This window comes from Netta rufina (genome assembly GCF_964035555.1).
Source record: "Netta rufina genome assembly, chromosome: 6".
Classification (NCBI taxonomy): Eukaryota; Metazoa; Chordata; class Aves; order Anseriformes; family Anatidae; genus Netta; species Netta rufina.
The window spans coordinates 25,108,475-25,128,193 of NC_140129.1; the positions used below are offsets into that span (position 1 = coordinate 25,108,475).

The following is a 19,719-nucleotide window of genomic DNA, read 5'->3' on the forward strand; positions in this document are numbered from 1 at the left end:
AATCGTTAAAAATGCTAGAGGGTTTTCTTGTTTCTTTCACATGTTGGTATACAGAAATGTTGCCTTAATGCCATTCTAGAAGAAATCCAAAACCCTTTTCACCTAGATTTTTAGAAAGACCAAGGAAGGAGTTTTAAAGTATTTTTAGAAAATCTGTGTACAAACATAATTTAACTGATATCTTGGAAATAGTTGCCCTCTAAACCAGGGTTTCTAACAGACGCGTCATGTGAACAAGAAAGCTCTGTGGCTTCTTCACCTTAGAACATAACAACCTCTGGAGGTGCCTCTTTATCTCTGTTGACTGTGAAGGAGCCAAAACTTGTAGTTTAGATTAGCCATCTGACTTCCAGACTAATAACTTCCCCTCAAACTGTTTTTTAACAATGAAGAGGTGTTTCTTGAGATTGGCATGCTGTATGTTTATTGAACATGTCAGGTGTGCTGTATGGAAGTACTGTGTTCTCAGACTGGCTTTCAGAAGTACACATGACAGTGGAGTATAAGTCGTAATAGAAATGAATGATGTTTGTGTTCCTAAGTTGTCTAGTCAGTTTCAAAAAATGCACTTCTCAGCCTCTGTACTCAGAGAAAAACTGGAGATTTTCCGAAAGAGTTGCAAGGGAAACTCATGGAATAGGTTCTATTGTTGGTTGCAGAAGCTGCAAATATGCAGTGGTCTTGAGATAGAAGACTGTTGCAAGACCAGTGTTCTTCATTGGTTCAACAATGATCTGTTGGCTAACCAAGCCATTTCTTGGTTTTATTCTTTGTTAAACTTGTCGAGCGGCTACTTTTTTCTGGAAAACCCGAGCTTTTACATTTTAACAAATATAATAGTGCTTTTTTCTTTTTTTTTTTCTCCTTTTTTTTTTTCTTTTTTGCTTTCTTTAGGGAAGTAGGAGGTGGGTAGCAGAAGAGTCACTTCTGAAGCAGATATCTATAATGAGATTTCTTAAGTGCCAGTTTTGTAGCAAGAAATTTGACGCTATTTTACTAGTATATGTGCTGCAGAAGGATTTGCAGCAAAGCAGAGACTTGGAATTTCAGCTTAAGTATCTGTTATGTACTAGCAGTACTTTGGAGGGAGCTATCCAGATATTTCTTAAGATCTTGAAAGCACGATATGAAAAATCAGATTTTCCACATTCCCACTCACAAGTTAACTCCAGTGCAAACAGAGGTCTCTTGGTCTCTTTATTTCATAAGACTTATTTAACACTGGCTCTGCTTTTGAGACTTATTGATTTTGGTGTATTCCAGGCCAGGAAAATCAAAGTCATATTGCAAAAATATCCTCCTGAAGTAAGTTATTACAATTTAATGCAGTTGTAAAGGATGACTTCTTGGTTAAGGAGCTGGCCTGAGACTTGAGAGTTCAAACTGAGTTCAGTTCAAGGCTGTGACCCTGTAACAACTGTAGGCACACCAGGAAATCTTCCTTGGTCTCAGCTCCCCACCCAAAAAATAGCACTTGTTTCTTCAGGCTGAAGACTCTGACTATGTATATGCATATAGCATACATACAGAACAATCTGCTTCTGATCTGGTTCTTAGCTGCAACTGTAAGTAATTAATGGTTGTAAATTCTATGCTACCCTTTGTGTTTCTCTTTTACAGTTCACATCATGGGGGATGTGAAACTGGTGACAACTACTCGAGTATCCAAAACTTCCCTGACACTCAGCCCCTCAGTTCCTGCTGAAGCACCAGCATTTACTCTTCCTCCTCGGAATATCCGGGTGCAGCTGGGAGCCATTGCAAGATTTGAGGGAAAGGTAAGAAATGGAGATGATGGAGCGCTTCTTTGTTTGGTTTCACCTTTTCCTGAGGCTACCTCGCAGTCTGCAAAGCCAGTGAAATTGCCTCTTCAATATGGGACCTTTACTTAAGAAGAATACACTGGTGTTTCCATTCCTGAGGGGGCAGGAGTGTGACAGGTCTGTTTCTGAGTAGAGTGTTGCAAAACCTGACTGTGTGCTGAGTTAACCTAGATGAGCATGCCAGGCACTGAGCTAAGTATCAGTGGAAAACTGCCTCAGGATCTGTCTCTAATCAGAGAGCATATGTTCTCCTACTGCATATCGATCTCCATGACTCCCAAAGTTGCCTGTTTCTGAACTTGTCTGCTTCATGTGTAACACGAAGCTAACTGCGTTACCTGTGCTTCTTGGTAGTTAAGCTAGGAATCTGTAAAAGAGAGTTGTGACTTTTTTGTATCTGCACCAGCTGCCATAATCTGAAAGCATAAAGCATTTTCAGAGGACATACTGGCAGAATGTGGGCATACGTGGATCCCATGTTCTCTCCTTCGCCTCACAACTGAGGCACTCAATTGTCCTTACCAGCATCCATATTCATTTTGTGCTTCAACCCTGGTATGGTCTCATGTTCCTTTCTTCTCCCTTAAGCCAAATCTTTCTTCTGGGGCTGTCAGTTTTCCCTCTTAGCCCTTTCAGCTTCCTCCTGTCCATGTCATGCTCTGATTGTGTGCTGACAGCTATATCATCAAACTGAATGCAGTTCTAATCTTTGAAGTGGTGGGATTTCCCTGACAGAGGCAGGAAACTGCAACTTTATGATAACAAAAGAAAAGCTAAAAGGAATTTGGGAAATTTATAACTTCTGAAACTAACTTAAACAGAGGGCCAGTAGAGGGCATCTGATATATATCTTATTTATTTATGCAAAAGCAGGCTAGGATTTATTTTTTTTTTTTCCCATCAGGAACAGAGCAGAAAACTGCTGGAATATGTCAGTTTTTAAGTGCAAAACTAAAACTTGGTAGTAGTTCTTGGATTTGACTTTTTGAAGAAAAGTTGGCATTCTTAAAAAAAATAAATAAATAAACAACAAATTTTGATGTAAACGTTTGAGACAGAGAGCAGATTTTTTTATCAAACATTTAGATTAGATTTTATTTATTTTTTTTTCCAAAAATAGCCTACTTCTTCTTGAAATGTTGAGATACCAATTAGAAATCCTCTCTGTGTGTCCAACATTGGCAATGAACAATGAACATTCCCTTTCTTACTGTTTTTTTTTTTTTTTCCATTATTTCACCTTGATAGGTTGCAACCACAATGAAAAGATGGCATGTTGCTACTTTATTTATGTGACACCTGTGTACAATACTATTCTAACTGTGGCTGGTTCTTCCAGACAGCACTGCAACTAGCAAGTGAAATGAAAGTTGAATTGTGTGAAGTTGCTAAGTTTTAGTTTTACATTTCTTATGTTTCCTAATTAAAGACTCAAGTAGGTTATTTCCAATTTTTCATTTGCTCTGCAGACTTTTTATTATTTGTTAAAAGAAAGCAGTGGTAAAATTGACTGTCTTACAAGTTAGAGTGCCATCACTGTTTTGAATATTTTTTCAGACCTATCTTTAAAATATTAATTCTTCAAGAATATCCATCCCCTTTTTAGGGTTGCTTTGAACATGGAAAGGGTAAACTATGCAGGGTTTTTAGTAGCTTGGATAAAATACACAAATTCAATACTAATTAAACTTAAAGACTTAAGTTCCTTGAAGGAATGAAGGTTTGGTGGAAGTTCTGGACTGAACCTCTTGATGAAAATTTAAATCCCATTTCTGCCTTTTTACTATATGAGAATGGCTGAATCTTTTAATTTTCTGTCCTTAAAATGCAGATGATAATATACTGACTGAATGCATGTCAAATAGATGAAGTAAACCTGTATTGCTTGAAGTGCTTTATTAAGTGCTAAGCATCCAGACCACAGCTTTGTTGAAATACATGTGAGACGTGCAATTACTTTGTGCAAATAGACTGCCTTATGTTGTATTCTATGGCTCGGCAAGCCAAGGTACGTAATTACAGCCACTGTCTTTGGCACTTCAGCCTCTTGCTGTGCACAGAGTATTGTCTGGTATTTGCTTAGGGTAGCTTTGTTTTGCCTCTCTCAGCTAATGCAGCTGAGAAGCATGCAACACAGCTGTAGACATAAAACAGCCAATCTTTATCATTGTGCATTAGTTCCAAATTCCCTGGACTCAACTCTAGTTGGAGGCTGAGATACAAGCTTGCAAATCTGGAGGAGGGAGAACAACCTACATTATAATAGTTGGAAATACAGAGTAATACAAGCACAGCATGTTCCCCTTATTACCTTGTGCAAGAAAAACAAGTTTTATAATGATTACACTGCCTATAAAAATTGAATTTGTGTGATCCGTTGTTTATAATGTAATGTGCTTGGGGCGCTTGTGTTTGGTTCTGTTGTTTTTAACTGCTGGGTCCAAATGAATGTCTTGCTGTGCTCCTGGTCTAGTAACATGTACAGGGGGATGGGGGACACAATGCCACAGTTTGGAAGGACATTGTCATTTAATAGCTGCAGTCCTTCTAGATTGCAGCCTCAGAGTTCGTATCATATGGGACCATCTTTAGCTACTTTGTAGAATGTAGTTTCTTCCATTACTTTCAATGTTCCAGGGGTTCAGAAGGACAGAAGTTAATATGATTTAGTAATAGAGGTAGCTACTGAACATACTTAGTTTTTTCTATCCTGGAAAATAAGCTACAGATGTTATGAGGGTCTGTTGCTGATACTCTGCTTCATCACATAGTATAAATATTAAACTAGACTTAGGCTAAAGAAAAATAAAAAGTTTTAAAAATGGCTAGACAGGAGATTTTCTTCAAAGAGTTCCTCTGCAGTGGAATCTGTCTTATCAGAAAAAACAAACATTTTGAGGATCCAAGACAGGATATAAATCTGATATTGTGATGATCCTGTACTCTCACTAAGTGAACAAGGAAGAGGGAGCACTGGAGTCAAACTTTTTGCTTTTCTTTCCAACAGCATGTAAGACAAATTGTGTGAAATGGCAACTGAAGATCAAGGAGAGAGTGAAAATTGAAAAATAGCCCATAAATGTAGGAAACAGGAAGTGGAAAGGAATTGGAGTTGCCATTAACATTAATATATTTTTTCTGTTCCTCCTACTACCACCCTGGTTTTCTTGCTAAAATCTCAGCTAGTTTATCTATGTCTGACTGCATATCTCAGTCTCCCAATGTGATCTCAGGGTAAAATGTTAGCTTATCATCTTGTAAGTGCATGAAGATGATGTTGGCCTGGAAATCTGACTGAGGGGTGGAACCGCTTAGGCTAAAACAAGGTTATCTTCCCCAGGCACATCTCTAACCTCTGCAGCATGGACACCGAAGTTGTTCATCAGTCAGTTGCTGAGGTGTTTGGTGGGGAAATCTTCCCATATTATTTTGAAATTGTGTTGTGGGATTGCAATTTGTTAGAAACTGATTGATGGGCAGATCTCCATTGCATGTCTTATGTGAGGTGAACAGCTCCAGGAAGTAACCCCTGCCTTGTGCTAAGGCATTCTACCTTGTCTGTCAGTACTTTTTAAGATACTTTTGGAAAAGAAGAGCATGCCAGAATGTTACCAGGCTCTGTTTTAAGCTGTTTGTTTCTCTGATGGAGAAACTGGAATCACTGGAATATTTATCAATGCTTTGCAATATTGAATAATTTTTGTGTATCTCTCTAATGCAGCTGCACATCACTGGATGAACTGTAGAACTTAGCAGTTATTTGAATGCTGCCATAAGTCTACTTCTGTTTATGGTGTAGGTGGAAGCAGGGTAACTATGTGACTAGCTGCCCATACATAATTTTGCTGAACTTAAATAGCAATAGACTGAATACATTAAAAATATAGCATGAACAGTTTTTGTTCTTTACACTGATGTCACTGAGTGTCAAGCAATAAAATTTGACAAGTCAGCCGTCAGTTTCCAAGAAACCTTTCCCTGTCCAGAGTGATATTAACCTCTGCATTTGCTTGCTGCTAGCAGTTAATTCAACCTGCTTTGGCTGCATATGTGTATAATTTTCAAGGGTAATATTGATGGTCATTAATTTTACGAGCCTAAAGAATACTTGTGCTACAGCTCTGCCTGAAAGGAACAGCCAAATGTCATGCTACGGACCACAGACTGATTGCCTAGGGGTCAGGAAAGAATTTTTCTCCTTGGATAAAGCATTGCACAATTGGCAACAGTGCAGTGTGGGTTGTTTTTCTGCTTCATGTGAACCATCATATATGGTCCATTGCCAGAACCAAGTTATCAAAGTACTAAATCTAGTCTGGTATTCTAATCTGGTGGAGCTAGAAGTCATGTATTGACAGATGTACTTCAGAGTTCGTGCAGATGTTGGGATATGTATGTAGTTCATAGCTTGATGCTCACTGAGTAGTTACTGTCCTGCTGTTCCCATTCCATCCACCCTCAAATAAGGGAGCTGAATGGTAAATATTAAGACTAGCCAGGTTAATGTCAAATCCTGCCCGTGGTTAATGTTCTTTCCTGTTTTCCTTCTGTCATTCTTCTTTTGCAACACCCAACCTGTGTCTGTTTGTTTGAATCATACTTAAGGCCAATTATACGTGTGAATTTGCCAATGTCTGAGCTGCTTTTGCTGCTGCTGGCTGCACAGGTACTCTTTGAAACATGTTGCCTGAGGAAATTGTCTGAGATCAGACAGTGAGAAACAAGAGACAACGGAGAAAATGACTACCTGCTAAGGGAAAAACTGAGATATAACCAACCTGTTTTGTTCTGGCTGCTGTACCAGCTTTTCATGGCAAAACCTTTGTCATTTGCCCTTTGCTTTGGACTTAAGCTGCAAATGCATGCTCCGTTTCCAAGTTTCAGTCAGCAGACAGTCCAGAAGTATACCTTAATTACATTGTATGTCTGGATTTGAGATGGCAGAATCTGAAATGAGAGAAGCCCACATGATGACAGAAGATGATGACATGGCATAAAATCCTTTGTTGTTGGCATGAGATCTTCTCTGTTACAAAACATACCAGGCAGCTAATTGCATGAAGCTGCCAGTGGTTTTGGATCTGTATGTCCTGGAGGGGTGATTGTTCTAAGCTCTATGAGGAAGAAACTCAGGAAAGATCCATGCTTTTATGGGAGACGGCTGCCCTGCTGGGAAGTGGTTAAAGTGGGATTCAGTCACAATTGTTTTCCCATATAGAGTTATCTGTATACAGAATTATTCAAAGGCACTTCATCAAATGACACAAGCACTCATGTGTGGAACACCTATTTTTGCTCCCCTGCTTATATTTCCTTCAGGAAAACCTGCAGAGGTAGGAGTTACTGTTCAAGAAATGTCTTGATTTTGGACAGTTGTGGTGCTCTTAGCTCCAATTCTGTCTCTCAATCTCTTTAACTCAGAAATTCATTCCTTACCTGTCTTCCTGTCACATATGGCCATCATGTTTATATTCAGGAATTTCCAGATATTGGTACATAAGAACTGTCTGTTTAGTATATGTGCAGTGTGTCCAACAACTCCCAAAGTACTGGACGTAGTCCACTGTCCCTTGCAATTGATCTGTGCACGTGCTGAAGCAACAGCCAAGACTTCTGGAAATTTGGCAGCTCAGTTTGGTCAGACCTTTTGCAGAGTTGTTCCAAGCTGCCAGACATTCAGAAATCCTAGACAATGTTAAATATTCTGAAATTCCACCCAGACAAAATTTCTAAGCAGGAAAGAGGCCATGATGGGGGAAGACTGGATATACAGTATCCCTACTCTCAATTGCCGTTTCTCAGCACAATGTTGATTCTGTGTGTGTGTGTAATTGAGACTGCCTTCAGTAACCCACCCACCCCCCAAATTATGGAAGAAATTTGCTATTTGCTACTATCATACATATTGCTCTGTTTGCTTTCTACCTCCTTGCCCACCTTAATTGTTTATCTAGAATAATTTGTGAACAGGAGCTACTCTGTGCAATGGCAGGAGGACTAGCTCCCATTCTTGGTTGATTTGGTGGGAATTACTGGAATTAAAGGAATGTAAAAAGCAGTTGTTTTTTGTTGTTTTTGTTTTGTTTTAATAATAATGAATCTAGTAAGGATGATTTTAGAGCCCTTCAACTAATTTACATTTAAGCTAGAGAGAATCTAATTTTGTCTTGTATCTACACAAACAAGCATTGTTTTAACTGAAGCCAGAGCATGCATTTGTGCTGCTCTTGGCCAATAACTTTTCTTTCTGTCTTTACTTTAACATGTTTCCAATTGTTTTGGATTTTTAGATGGATGCAATTAAAATCACATGAGGAACAAGACAATAAAAATCATGTCATTTAATTTAATATACCTGCTCACTGTTTGAGATGGGGGAAGGGAGAACAACAAACTTTTGATTCTGCGAAGTTTATTGTAGATATCTGTTTTGGGATCACCCACTACTGTGATGTATTAATGGAATGCTTTGGATCAGCTAAGAAAGGCAAATGTGGTTATTTAAGGATTTACCCATAATAATATGCTTAGGGTTGATCTTGAAGACAATAAGAGTTCTTTAGTAGGGACTTCTGATCTTGCTATTTTTCTATAGTCCTTAAACAGAAATCAGAGAGAAATTTCTGAAACTATGTAGTGACATATTTGCAGAGGAGAATTAAATATAAAACATTAATATTGTGCTATAAAGGAGGTTCACTCTTTTACAGAAGTAATGATGGAACAATTACCAAGAATAATCATAAAGTTCATCATTTAAGGAAGATAGGATAAAAATGTCTGAAAAATGAATAGAATAATATCCAGCTGTTTCTCAAGAGAAAGAGAGCTAGTCAGAATATCCTATATAGCTGAACAAAGATAAGTTTGGAGACTGTGCCTGTGTAAATCAGGGTAGAAGCAGTCAGTATAACTCTTATTTTTCTTGTCCCATGATGGTTAATTGTGAATCTCTCAAATTTCAGTTAAGTCTAATTAGATCTCTCAATTCTGTTTTTAATTTGAAAAATAGCATCATCTTTTCCAGGCTAGTCTCCTTCCGTCTTCTGAACTAGTGCATAAGTCTTTGTTGTGGTCAACTCCACTGGCAATAAAACTCATCATGAAGCATTGTGCTTCCTTATTTAAATAAATGTTTCGGTCTCACTGCTGGAGAAAGCTGCTTGGTGTGACAAGCAGGCTCTGAGAGCACAAGTTGGGGCAGGTAGGAGAAAATCTTTAAGGTAAACTGGTATGACCTAGAGTATGAAGGAATCAGGTAAATTATATTAATATAAAAGGATAATCAACTGTAAAGCAGCCTGTAGACTGAGACTTCTTCTTCTGAGACTTCAGTCTCAGTGAAATGCTCAGACAATCCCAGTTCATAGTTCAGTATCACATGTGAATATACTGTATTCTGTATGTACTTCCTTCATGTGGAGGAAATAACCTCTGGAAAAGGAGAGATGTTGACATGTTGGGATAGTGTTTGGTGAGGAGGAGATGCTGCCACTGTTATTTCTGTCAGAGGTTATATGTGAAAGCTCTCTGTACTAGTAGGAGCTGGAAAATCAAGGTATTCCACTGACTTGTCATCCCTGAGATGACCAGTTTAGTATAAGGGTTTGAATTGTTTAATCAAGGTCCAAATATATTGAATTTATTCTAGGAAACCTGACAGACAGGTTATTGTCTGTCAGTACCGCCAATTTTTATTTTTATTTTTGTTTGTGTTGAGTGAAGTTTCTCTAATTCTTTATGACACAGGATGGAATATGGCCAGCTTCTTCAGTGACCAATTTCCCAAGGACCTCATTTCCAAGTTTCTGCATTTAGTTACTGAATAGGAAATTAGAGATGTTCCTGGAATCAGGGCCTTCAAATTCCTGTGTATTTAACTCCCAGTGACTTCTCCAAGGCTTGCTACAAGTCAGAGGAAGAGCAGGGAATTCAATCATTCTTCTTGACTCAAAAGTTATTACTCTGACATCTGGGCTACCCTTCCCACATTAAGGATGCGCTGTACTGAGATCTAGGCTCTTTCACCTCTCTTCTTCAAAGGGTTTGTAAGGACTATGCATGACTACACATGAGAGTGAACACCCAGAACTCTTACATTTAAAAAAATATATATCTTTTTCTAGACTTTCTGGTGATGAAGATAGTCTTATTCTCTGTAAATCAATGCATTGCTGTAAACCTGCAGCCAGACAAAACAAAGCAATCCTTGTCTTCAAAAAGGCTTTGCCTAAAGCTGGTGCAAATTCCAAGCCAGCTTTGCATGTCATCGTTGCCTTATAGAGAGTTTTGTAATTCATGTGTAGAATGAGGTGAAATGGGGAAATAACTTTTTTATCAGTATTTCTGAATTTCCCTTGCTTTTCTGCACCTTTTCACAGTACTTCAGTGAATGTTACTCTATGGAATATATTGCTCATTACAAGTATAATAGTTGAGCTTAGTGAAATACTAGGCTAATGTGTAGCATATACAAGAACTTTTTATTTAAAGATGACAACAATCCTCATATGTGGTCCAAAGAAAATGGGGACTCAAAGAATAACAAATTAAATAATTCTGCTTATGGTCACTCTGCTGTTGGTGACAGAATAATTGAGCTTATTTCATCCATTTCTGTGCTTTCCTGACTCATGTTGAATCAATTAGAATGGTAATTTTCTTTTAGCTGTACAGTAGAGTCTCAAATTGTAACTGTATGGCCTGAGAGGCTGCTGTTCTTTCTAAGTGATCCATAATACACAAGCAAGCCTTGGTTTTACAAAACTTTAGAATATTAGTGTGATGCATACTAAAAGTTCATAACTTTTAGTAGTATCTGGCATCTTGTATCATTTATATCACATTCCCATACTCATCAGACAAACAATGAATTAAGAATGTTTTGTTCTGGAAGCACCCTGGAACAACAGTTAAATATACTTAAGCTTGATTCTTCAGCTTATGTAAATTCTAGTGTTGCTTTATAAAAGAATAACTCATCAGTTTGTCTCTGCAGGATGGTAGATATAAATATTTCATAACAAAGTGATGATAAAAGCCAGGGCACTGGAAGAAAAACTGTGATAAAATCTTGGAAATACAAATGAAAGAACTACGGTAAATGGAATTGATTTTTGCTTATTTCATGGTACCACTGAAATAGCCTAAATGAATGGGAATCTTACTGTATGTTTGCAGATAGTGTTTAACATGTACATAGGCCAGTCTAGAGTTGGACCTTTCTCTGATGACCTTTTTAGCTAAAACAGCAGAGAAAATAGTTATTGTTATCCTCTGTGACATTTGTGTGGAGTACTGAAGCATGGTGAGATCTATTGGTTTGTACAAGATCGTACAGAAATACATGCCTGGATTCAGCATTGAACCATACATTCCAGAAGTTCAGTTCCCATCCACTACCTTAGATGTGACCCTATCCTTCTTGGAGATAAGTATTTTTTGATTTTGGAAAAGAAAGTTAAGATTTCCAATAAATAAAAATGTTACCAATATCTAGGTGACTGCTGTTGGATTTAGAGCATCACTCAATCAAAACAGAATAGCAGAAGTAGATTCTCAGTGCCCTGACACAAAAACTAGTCTGTATTCATGTTGGGATACGCTAATGGAGAGAACTGTAGACAAAGATTTGTCTGCTCAGGAGACTTTTACCCACAGGTTTAATGGAAAGCATTATGTCGGATTTGTTCAAATCTCAACAGGAATGCCAGCAACTGCAGTTAAGTGGAGCTCGATTGAAAGCATATGCAGAGTAAGCACTTTTTTCACAATCTAAACAAATATAGCTATTTTTTGAGTGCACGTGTGTGTTGTTCTTACCAAGATCACAGCACTTTTAGTTTTGAGAGAAAGCATTAAAAAGAAGAGGCAAGCCCACAAAATTTCTCTTGAACTCAGCAGGTCTGTAAATATTTATTCTGAACTGTTGAACTAGAAATTCATAGCCACATCAATTTATTTAGTATTTCAGTTTGTACTTTGAGGGTTTTCTCTCTTAAATGGTTGTTGCTCAGCACTTGATATTTATTTTTATTTTAAATACAGCAGTTTATATGCTCATAGAGTTTAAACTCATAAAGTTTGTACTGTATGAGTTATCTCTGCTAAGCTGTTATTAAAAAGTACATATGTTATGCTTGGGAAGTTTATTTTTTGCAGACAGTTATAAGATAAAAACATCACCAAAAGTTGCTGAGGAGCAATTTGTAATGGGCTTCTGCATGGATGTCTTAATTATTTAATGCCTAGCAGTAAGTTACATGTTACAGAATAAACAGTGCAAGGAGAAATGCTAGATGTTTAGGCTATCCAAAGTATTCATATCTTAACAATCCAACATTGCATTTTATTACCAATTTGTCATCACATCAATCCTACTTTTTAATTAAATTTAAAACAAATGACATTTCATGCCCATTCTGGTTGCCAGCTCTGCAAAGCAGCATTAACTATGAAGCAGTACATACAACTGAGGAGAACTTTTTATAACCTCTCCAGACCATTGCCTTTGCCAGCAGCATTCGTCACTATCAGCAGACAGACTGTATATGAACATACAACTGTGCAGTTAATTCAGCAACAAAACCCAGTTTTAACATTTTCTGTGGCCACTGACAGACTGCTAAATTGCAGGAAATTAATCTTGTGTGGCTGGAAATTGATAAAGCAGGGGCATATTCATTCAAAGCAAAGACTTCTCGCTACCATCTCAGACTACAGATGAGGATTACTTACCTTAGTTACAAACTTCAGAGCTCCAAGCATATTCTGTGTGTTTTGAGAACAGTGAGCACTTATTCTTTTTATTAATTTTCAACAGTAGATCATTCACAGAGAACATGTATTGATGTTGCACATTGGGGAATAGTGTCTCCAAGCGACGAAGGTATGAACATTCAAACTGTCTTGGTCAGTGGCTTAGCTCCTGTGAGAAGGTTGGGCCACCTGTATTTGGTGGCATGTAAAATCAATTCACATCATATTAAGATAGAAAAGTTGGTAAGAAAAAATAATAATCTTCCAGTCTTCCAGAAATAATATGCAATGGAAAAATAGTTTTTGTGTGTGTGTGTTATTGCAGTGAATGATGATGATTGCCTTGAGAAAGGCAAGAAGCAGAGTACGTTGTTGTCTTTAAAAAGTGACTGCCAACTCAAAAACCAAATATTATTGTTATGAAGGGATCATTGCTCTCTGCAAATTACTGATGCAGTTTAGTTTTTTTATTTGTTTTGTGGGTTTGTGGGCTTTTTGCTTGTTTTTATTTTGTATTAGCAGAGATTTTTGACCTGCTGATGTTGCAGGCAAGCTGTGGCTCAGTATTTGGATTCTGTGATCAGTTCTGTCAGATAAAAGAGCTAAATATTTATAGTTTTCCTCCAAAGTGGGGACATAAACATTTTGCTTATGGTAGAGTGAAATTTCACCCTGTACATGTCAGGGGGCTTCTTCATACTTGCACTTGGTCAAAGCAATCTTTTCCACCTTTCTGAGTGGTGACTGCATGGGGGATTCACAACTGAAAGTAAAGATATTTGTCAGGCGTTAAAAGCTGACTTATTTTGATGTGAAGAGAGGAGACAGTTTCCCAACATTTTGTTTTTCTTGTGTTAAGCTGCATTGTTTGAGCCTTTCTTCTAGTGCTGCCAAATGAAATTTATGGAAAAAAGTAGCAGCAAACACAGTAAATCAGGCTGTCCCGTTGAAGTGGAAATGAATGAACTGCTCCTGTTCTGACAGCTCTCACATCACAACAAAACTCGGGGCTGTTTTTTTAAAACCTTGTTTCCTGTGGCAGACATTGCTGCTGCTCTGAAATGAACACCAGTCCTGTCAGGACTCCTGGCATGCTTCTAAACCCATTCACACAGACTTAAAGCAGCTCCTTCATTTAGTAATACCTGATAGATATCTTGATTCAGAATCACCAAAAATGGAGAGAAAGGAAGGATAGGGAATGAGGGCACATTTTAGGAGCTTACTGGGGTATGTGGAGCAATTAGCACAAGCTATTTCCGTTCAGCAGCAGTGATAGTTTCCCTTTGAACTCATTTACGTTCTTACTGCATAATCCTAAATGACCCATAACCACACACACAGATCTGATATTTCTTTGCATTTGGGGCATTTTAAATTATTCAAACTATTCAGCACCTCATAACATATAACATATATTAAAAGGCCTTGACACCAGTTGGTCCATGGGAAGAAAGTTTCCTCTTTGCAGTTATTTCTTTTCTTCTAAGGAGAGACTCAGAAGCAGAGAAAATTCTCATTAAAATTGATGAGATTTTCACCCAAAGAAGGCTGCAAAGTTCATCCTTCCTGTTTTGCCTAGAGCTCTTGTGCTTTGAAATTTTTTTGGCCCATTCTGCGGACTATTCTATTCTTCAGAGCTGTATGGCAGTGTTGGAGTTACAGAGAGCTGACTGAGTCCTGTCTGACTATGTTGCTCATATTCTCTTGTGGTGGTGAGTTAATTTTCTGTCATTTGTAACACTACTTTACATGCTTCTCATTTTGCTGCAAAGACTGTACCTATTCTGTCTGGGCCATCTTTACTCAATACTGTGCACTTTGATACCTTTAAACAACCACATTAATGTGAGGTTGATGGGTTTCTCTCATCATCAGAAGAGCAGCTGTTCTCCTGTGCTACAACTTCAGCTGAGTCCTGCTATTGATCTCTGCAATAGCGAGCTTGTTGGCAAGGAGAAAATATGGTCAGATGATTTGATCTAATGTTATTAAATGTAGAAAGCTAATTCCTTTATAATGTGAATTTGGTGAAGTCTCTGAGTGTCTCTGTGTCTCAGATGCTCAGCTATGAAGTTAGAGTGACACTTTCCCACACAACAGCTGTGTATTTTGGAACTGAGTTTGTCTTCAGCTTGCACATAACTCAGTATCCTGCACACTCTTCAGTTTCCTTGTGATGAAGTACCAGAATTTCACCACTTCGTAGAGACCTTGTCACCTGTATAAAAATGTGCAACTACAGAAAAGTAGGAGGGAGCCAGGACAACATATGAGTGGTGATGGGGAAAATAGCCTAAACTTTCTCCTAGCCTTTTTCAGAGGTTTGTGACATCTGACTGCATTTTAATTGTCAAACTGATGTTTTCTTTTTAAGGGGAAATTTTGGAGACTAAAGATAGATCTAAAAGATACAGAGATCCAGTCTGCTTGAAATCCCATTTTAAGTTCAGAAAACTTGTTTTTAGAGACAAAAAGTTCCAGGTGAGCTACATGGGTGGTTTGTATAAAGCTCTCCTCATGTTCTTAATAGCTACAGGTCAGCTGGCTACAATGCAGTAGGGGGGAAGTAGAAAGACATATGTTGCTTATGGTAGAATGATTTATTAAAGCTTCATCAGAAAAGCATCGCCACTCTGGGATTGCAACACCTGTGTGAAAATATCTCCGTTAGTGTAATAGAGGTTTACAACCTCAGATCCATTGACTGACGTTACAGTTATATAGAAACTTTATCTCCTGTACAGAATGTGTTCCCCTCGTGTCTGCTTATTGGAAAGGGCAGAGGCCAACTTAATAGTGTTCCCTATTTCATCTGAATGATGTTTCAGGTTATTTGGGGACTGCAAAACGCATCCAATAACACTGTTATTTTAAAGGCATTAAGATTAAATTAATTCTTGAAATGAAATAAAACTTAATTTAGGAAAAGCATCTAAGCATATGATTAACACCAAAAGATTTAAGTAAGGCTTAAGCATATTCTTAAGAACTGCATTAGGTGGGGCTAGTGTCTGAACTTAGAAATTAAATAAACCAAAAGCAGCTCGAACACCCAGTAAGCTCTGAAATTCTGCTTGAGTCCTTCAGAAATAATTCAGGACAGATGAACTTGTAGATGTTATGGTACCTGGGAAAGCATTGCCTCATTCAAACAGCTATATACGGTGACTGAGCACAAAAGCAATACTCCATGCACCTCTGGGAACCCTCCATGCTGAATTTTACAAAAATAATAATAATCAAAAATAAATAAGCATATAAGACAGAAGAAGAAATTGTCTGCAGCTGCTGTCTGCTTTTCAGTTAGCAGACCATGTCTTCTATGGATAAGTAATAAACTTTTCCCTGCTTGGAGAGCTACAAATGCTGATTCTCGCAAAGAACTGTGCTGGTGTGCGTAGTGTTCAGCTCCTTTGTAATCTGTAAAAAGGAGTTGAATAGTAAGATGATAAAACGTGTAGGTAATGCAGAACTGCTAAAGACAGTCAAAGGGAAAACTGGTGGGGAACCATCTGCAAAAGGATTTCATTCTGTTTAGTGCATGGACTATAAAACAGCAAATGCCACTTGGTGTTGATAAGTACAAAGCAAAAAAAATAATACATACATAGTTCAATTTTTATTAGCTACTACCACTGAAAACAGAGATCTCACTCTGAACAGCTCTCTGATTAATCAGCTCAAGGTGGTAAAAATAACAAATAGAATGTGGTTTGTTTTGTAGTTCTGATCTTTCCCTATCTCAGTCGAGAAAAGAGAAAATTTGACAAAGATTATCAGAAGTATTTCACGGTGTCAGGGATGGAAGAAGCAGAGAAGCATGTCAGAAAGTTATTCTTCCATGCGATCATATCATTCTATGCTTTCTAGGATGGAGGGACTTTTTGCCAAGGTGCTGGACAAACCCTTGGAGTTTGCCAGGCAGCCAAACGAAACTCTAAGGAAAGATCTCTCACATGAAAATTTAAACTCCTTGAATTTTTACTTTCCCCTATCCTCTGTCTTTCCTGAATTCTGTAATTGCATTCTATGATCTAGAGATTAGACCCAGGGTCCATAATCTGAGCTCTCTACATATCGGTTTACGATGTTATAACGTTTTTAGTGGATTTATAAAAGTTGGTACAACAGTCAAAATGAGCCAGGAACACTCAGCATTCACTATAGTGTTTTAAGTCAATGAAAACTACAGTTTACTCAGCATCTTATGAAATTGGGTCATAGGTTTTTCTATGATATTTGGAAGAGGTAAAGATCATACGATACACTAACAAGTGCATTGAAACAATGATTTTAAAGGAAAAGCTTTTAATAAATAGGAAGAGAGTCCTAAGTCTCTTTTTACATCCTGGGTCTCCTTTGAATATTATGAATTGCATCTTCAGGTGATTCCTCCTCACCTCTCATCAGGGCAAAGGGTACAATGACAAAGTTTGAAGACTCTTTCATGTTATTGCCGTATCATATTAAATTTCTGCTCGAGACTAAAAGACTACGAGTTTTCCTCCACTCCCAATATTAACACTAGGAATATCAAGGAGTCCAACTAGGCAAAATGTTTCTTTTCATTGCCCTAAATGGGAATAAAGTAAAATATGTATGGTTTGAAACTTCTAAAGGTGAAACCTTGAGAAGGAATTTAATATAGTTTTAATCTTTCTACTTTTGATTCTTTATTGGTTTTGCAGCCTTTTTTCCTCCTCTCTCTCTCTCTCTTCAAGACAGTAGTCTGAATTCTTGTGTTGTCATGATTCTGTCCCTTCTCTGTACCATTTTGGAGGAGAACCAGAAAACTGCACACACCAGTTGTAAAGACTGATGTCTTCAGACTAGCATTCCAGTAAAGGTTATGGATGAAGAACTAATTTATGAAGTCTGTATGGATATAGAACAAGAACACTAAACACCAGATGTAATGTAAGTGTTCAGCTCTAATAATAATAATAATAATAATAATAATAATAATAATAATAATATATACGTGTATATATATACCCAAACTTTACAGAAAGACCATTATTGTTTCTTGTAGGTACTACAGGTAATGCTTTGAGGTGAGCTATGTTCAGTCCTAGTAACATATTCCAGTTTTGGTTTTGTAATTTGTAATTGTAATTCTAGCCTGCTCATTTGAAGAAGTAAGAGACGCAAAGTTATTTGCTTTGTTTGCAAGGTCGTAGCTAGGTCCCCAAATATTTAACATTTTCATGTTTAACTTTGACAGGCAGGTTCTCAGTTCTAGAAGTAAGTTTTTAAAATGGATAAACTATTCTTGATATGTGGTTTGTGTGTATTTAAAATCTCAGAAGGAGCTTAATAATGTATCATGTCCACTCTCCTTTATCAAGAACATATGCTGTTCATTTGTTATGGCAAACTGCAGTTAGAACCTGACAAAAACACTGTTACAAGTCTTGCAAAAAAAGCTGCACTGGCCAGAACCATATTTCCCATCTGCACTAACCCCCCAAAATTACATAAAAATATATCACCTCTTAGATGAGGTCATGTTCATGGTGTTTATATAGCAATCTCCACAGGTTTGTACTATTTTTCTCCTAAGATTGACGTTAAGAGTTCACACAAGTGTAAACTAATAAAACAAGAAGTAGTGTTGTTTTTTTTTCTTGTTACAGAACAAGCTGGACAGAGAACATACTGTGGTGTGTCCAGTTCTTAGCATCCTCTGCTAAGCCCACTCTCAAGTACTTGATTCCCTTCATAAATCTTTAAGTCAAGATCCAGACGCAAAAAATCTTGGCTCTTGATTGAAGGCAGACAAAGGACACTGGCTAGAGTCTAATGACTATGGGAAATATTTTTTTGTAAGCCTTAGGATGAGCCTTTTGTGGGATGAGCCACATCCACAGAACAGCTATTACTGTCTAGATTGAATCTCTTGGGGCTACAGGAGGGCCCTGGATTGTCTTTAGATATATGAATTTCAGATGAGCACATCTAATACATAACTTGCAATAAAGTGAATAATTTTCCATTTTGGTGATATCTAAACATTGGAAGAAGAGGTATGCTATACTTTCTCTGACATATTTCAAGTGTCAGTGTTATACATTGTTTATTCCTTTATCTACACTTTTTTGAATAGAATTACAATTACAGAATTTGTCATCTGCTCAATCACATTCCTTCTGATGCTTTCTTGATACAATCTGATGGATTCAAGTTTTGCAAAAGGGACAGTGTATGTCCCGCTCATAATGACTGTTTGGTAAGCCAAGTCCCCTCTTTTCTGTTTTAGACTTTTGTCTGCAGGCTGCAGAACAAAGATCAAAGTTTTTCAGATGCTCTGAAAGGTTTTCTGCACCTCCCTTGAATCTCCTCCTGGTGAGACATCTAATGATATGTCCAAAGCACACTTTTTGGAGAAGCTCAGTGGTAACAGCAGCCCAGCAGCCACGTATAAGTGAGGCTATCTTGTTTCTATCCCTTTATAACTTCTGATCTCTACAAGTCTTTTCTTGAGTTGTCATTCCCAGAAATGACCGATTTCTGGTTGAAGGCATGGGACAGAGGATAGACTGCAAGCCCTTCTCAAAAAGTTACCTCGTTCTGTGGCATTCTTTAATGTTAAGATAGGAAACCAGACAAATAAGCAAAAACAAATAAACAAACAAACTGTTCTTCTAAAGGAGTTAATTGCTGTCAGACATCATCTACCAACCCACTGGCCAGTTTCTCTTGCAGCATTCTCTGAGCAGATTTGTTTGTGCTCCCCCTCTCCCCCCACTTTTTTTTTTTTTTTTCCTGCAGAAGGAATGACTAGATCACTAGAAAGACCAAAAATAAAATAATACATGGTAAATATGTTTATGAATGATATGAATGTTCAAAGTGATACTAACGTCAAACATGGCAGGAAGAAAACCAGTGATTACAAACCAATGATTACATTTCAACCATTTGTAGTGGCTTTTTGTAATTTTGTGCACATGATCTTGTAGTCATGGTCTCTTCCAACCCTGTTTCCCATTATTCTTCAATTAATCCATTTCTTCTTAAGGCAGAGTTAACTTCATAGTCTCATTCCTGATAGGTGTTTGTCAAACTGTATTTACAGGCCCACACTGATGGCAACCTTCCGGTGATAAAATCTATTGCTTGCCCTCTCCACTGT

General features: G+C 37.6%; 1 protein-coding gene across 6 annotated transcripts in view; it reads left to right on the forward strand.

Moving 5' to 3' along the window:
- Positions 1–1,628: 1,628 nt before the first annotated feature.
- MYLK (myosin light chain kinase) overlaps positions 1,629–19,719 on the forward strand; it is a gene marked incomplete at its 5' end in the record, with an annotated part of 144,274 nt that continues 126,183 nt past the window's right edge. For all 6 annotated transcript variants that reach the window (XM_084288744.1, XM_084288746.1, XM_084288745.1 and 3 more), the window contains one exon: positions 1,629–1,778. In XM_084288744.1, coding sequence (XP_084144870.1) covers positions 1,629–1,778 — 150 coding nt within the window. The remainder of the gene's footprint in view (positions 1,779–19,719) is intronic.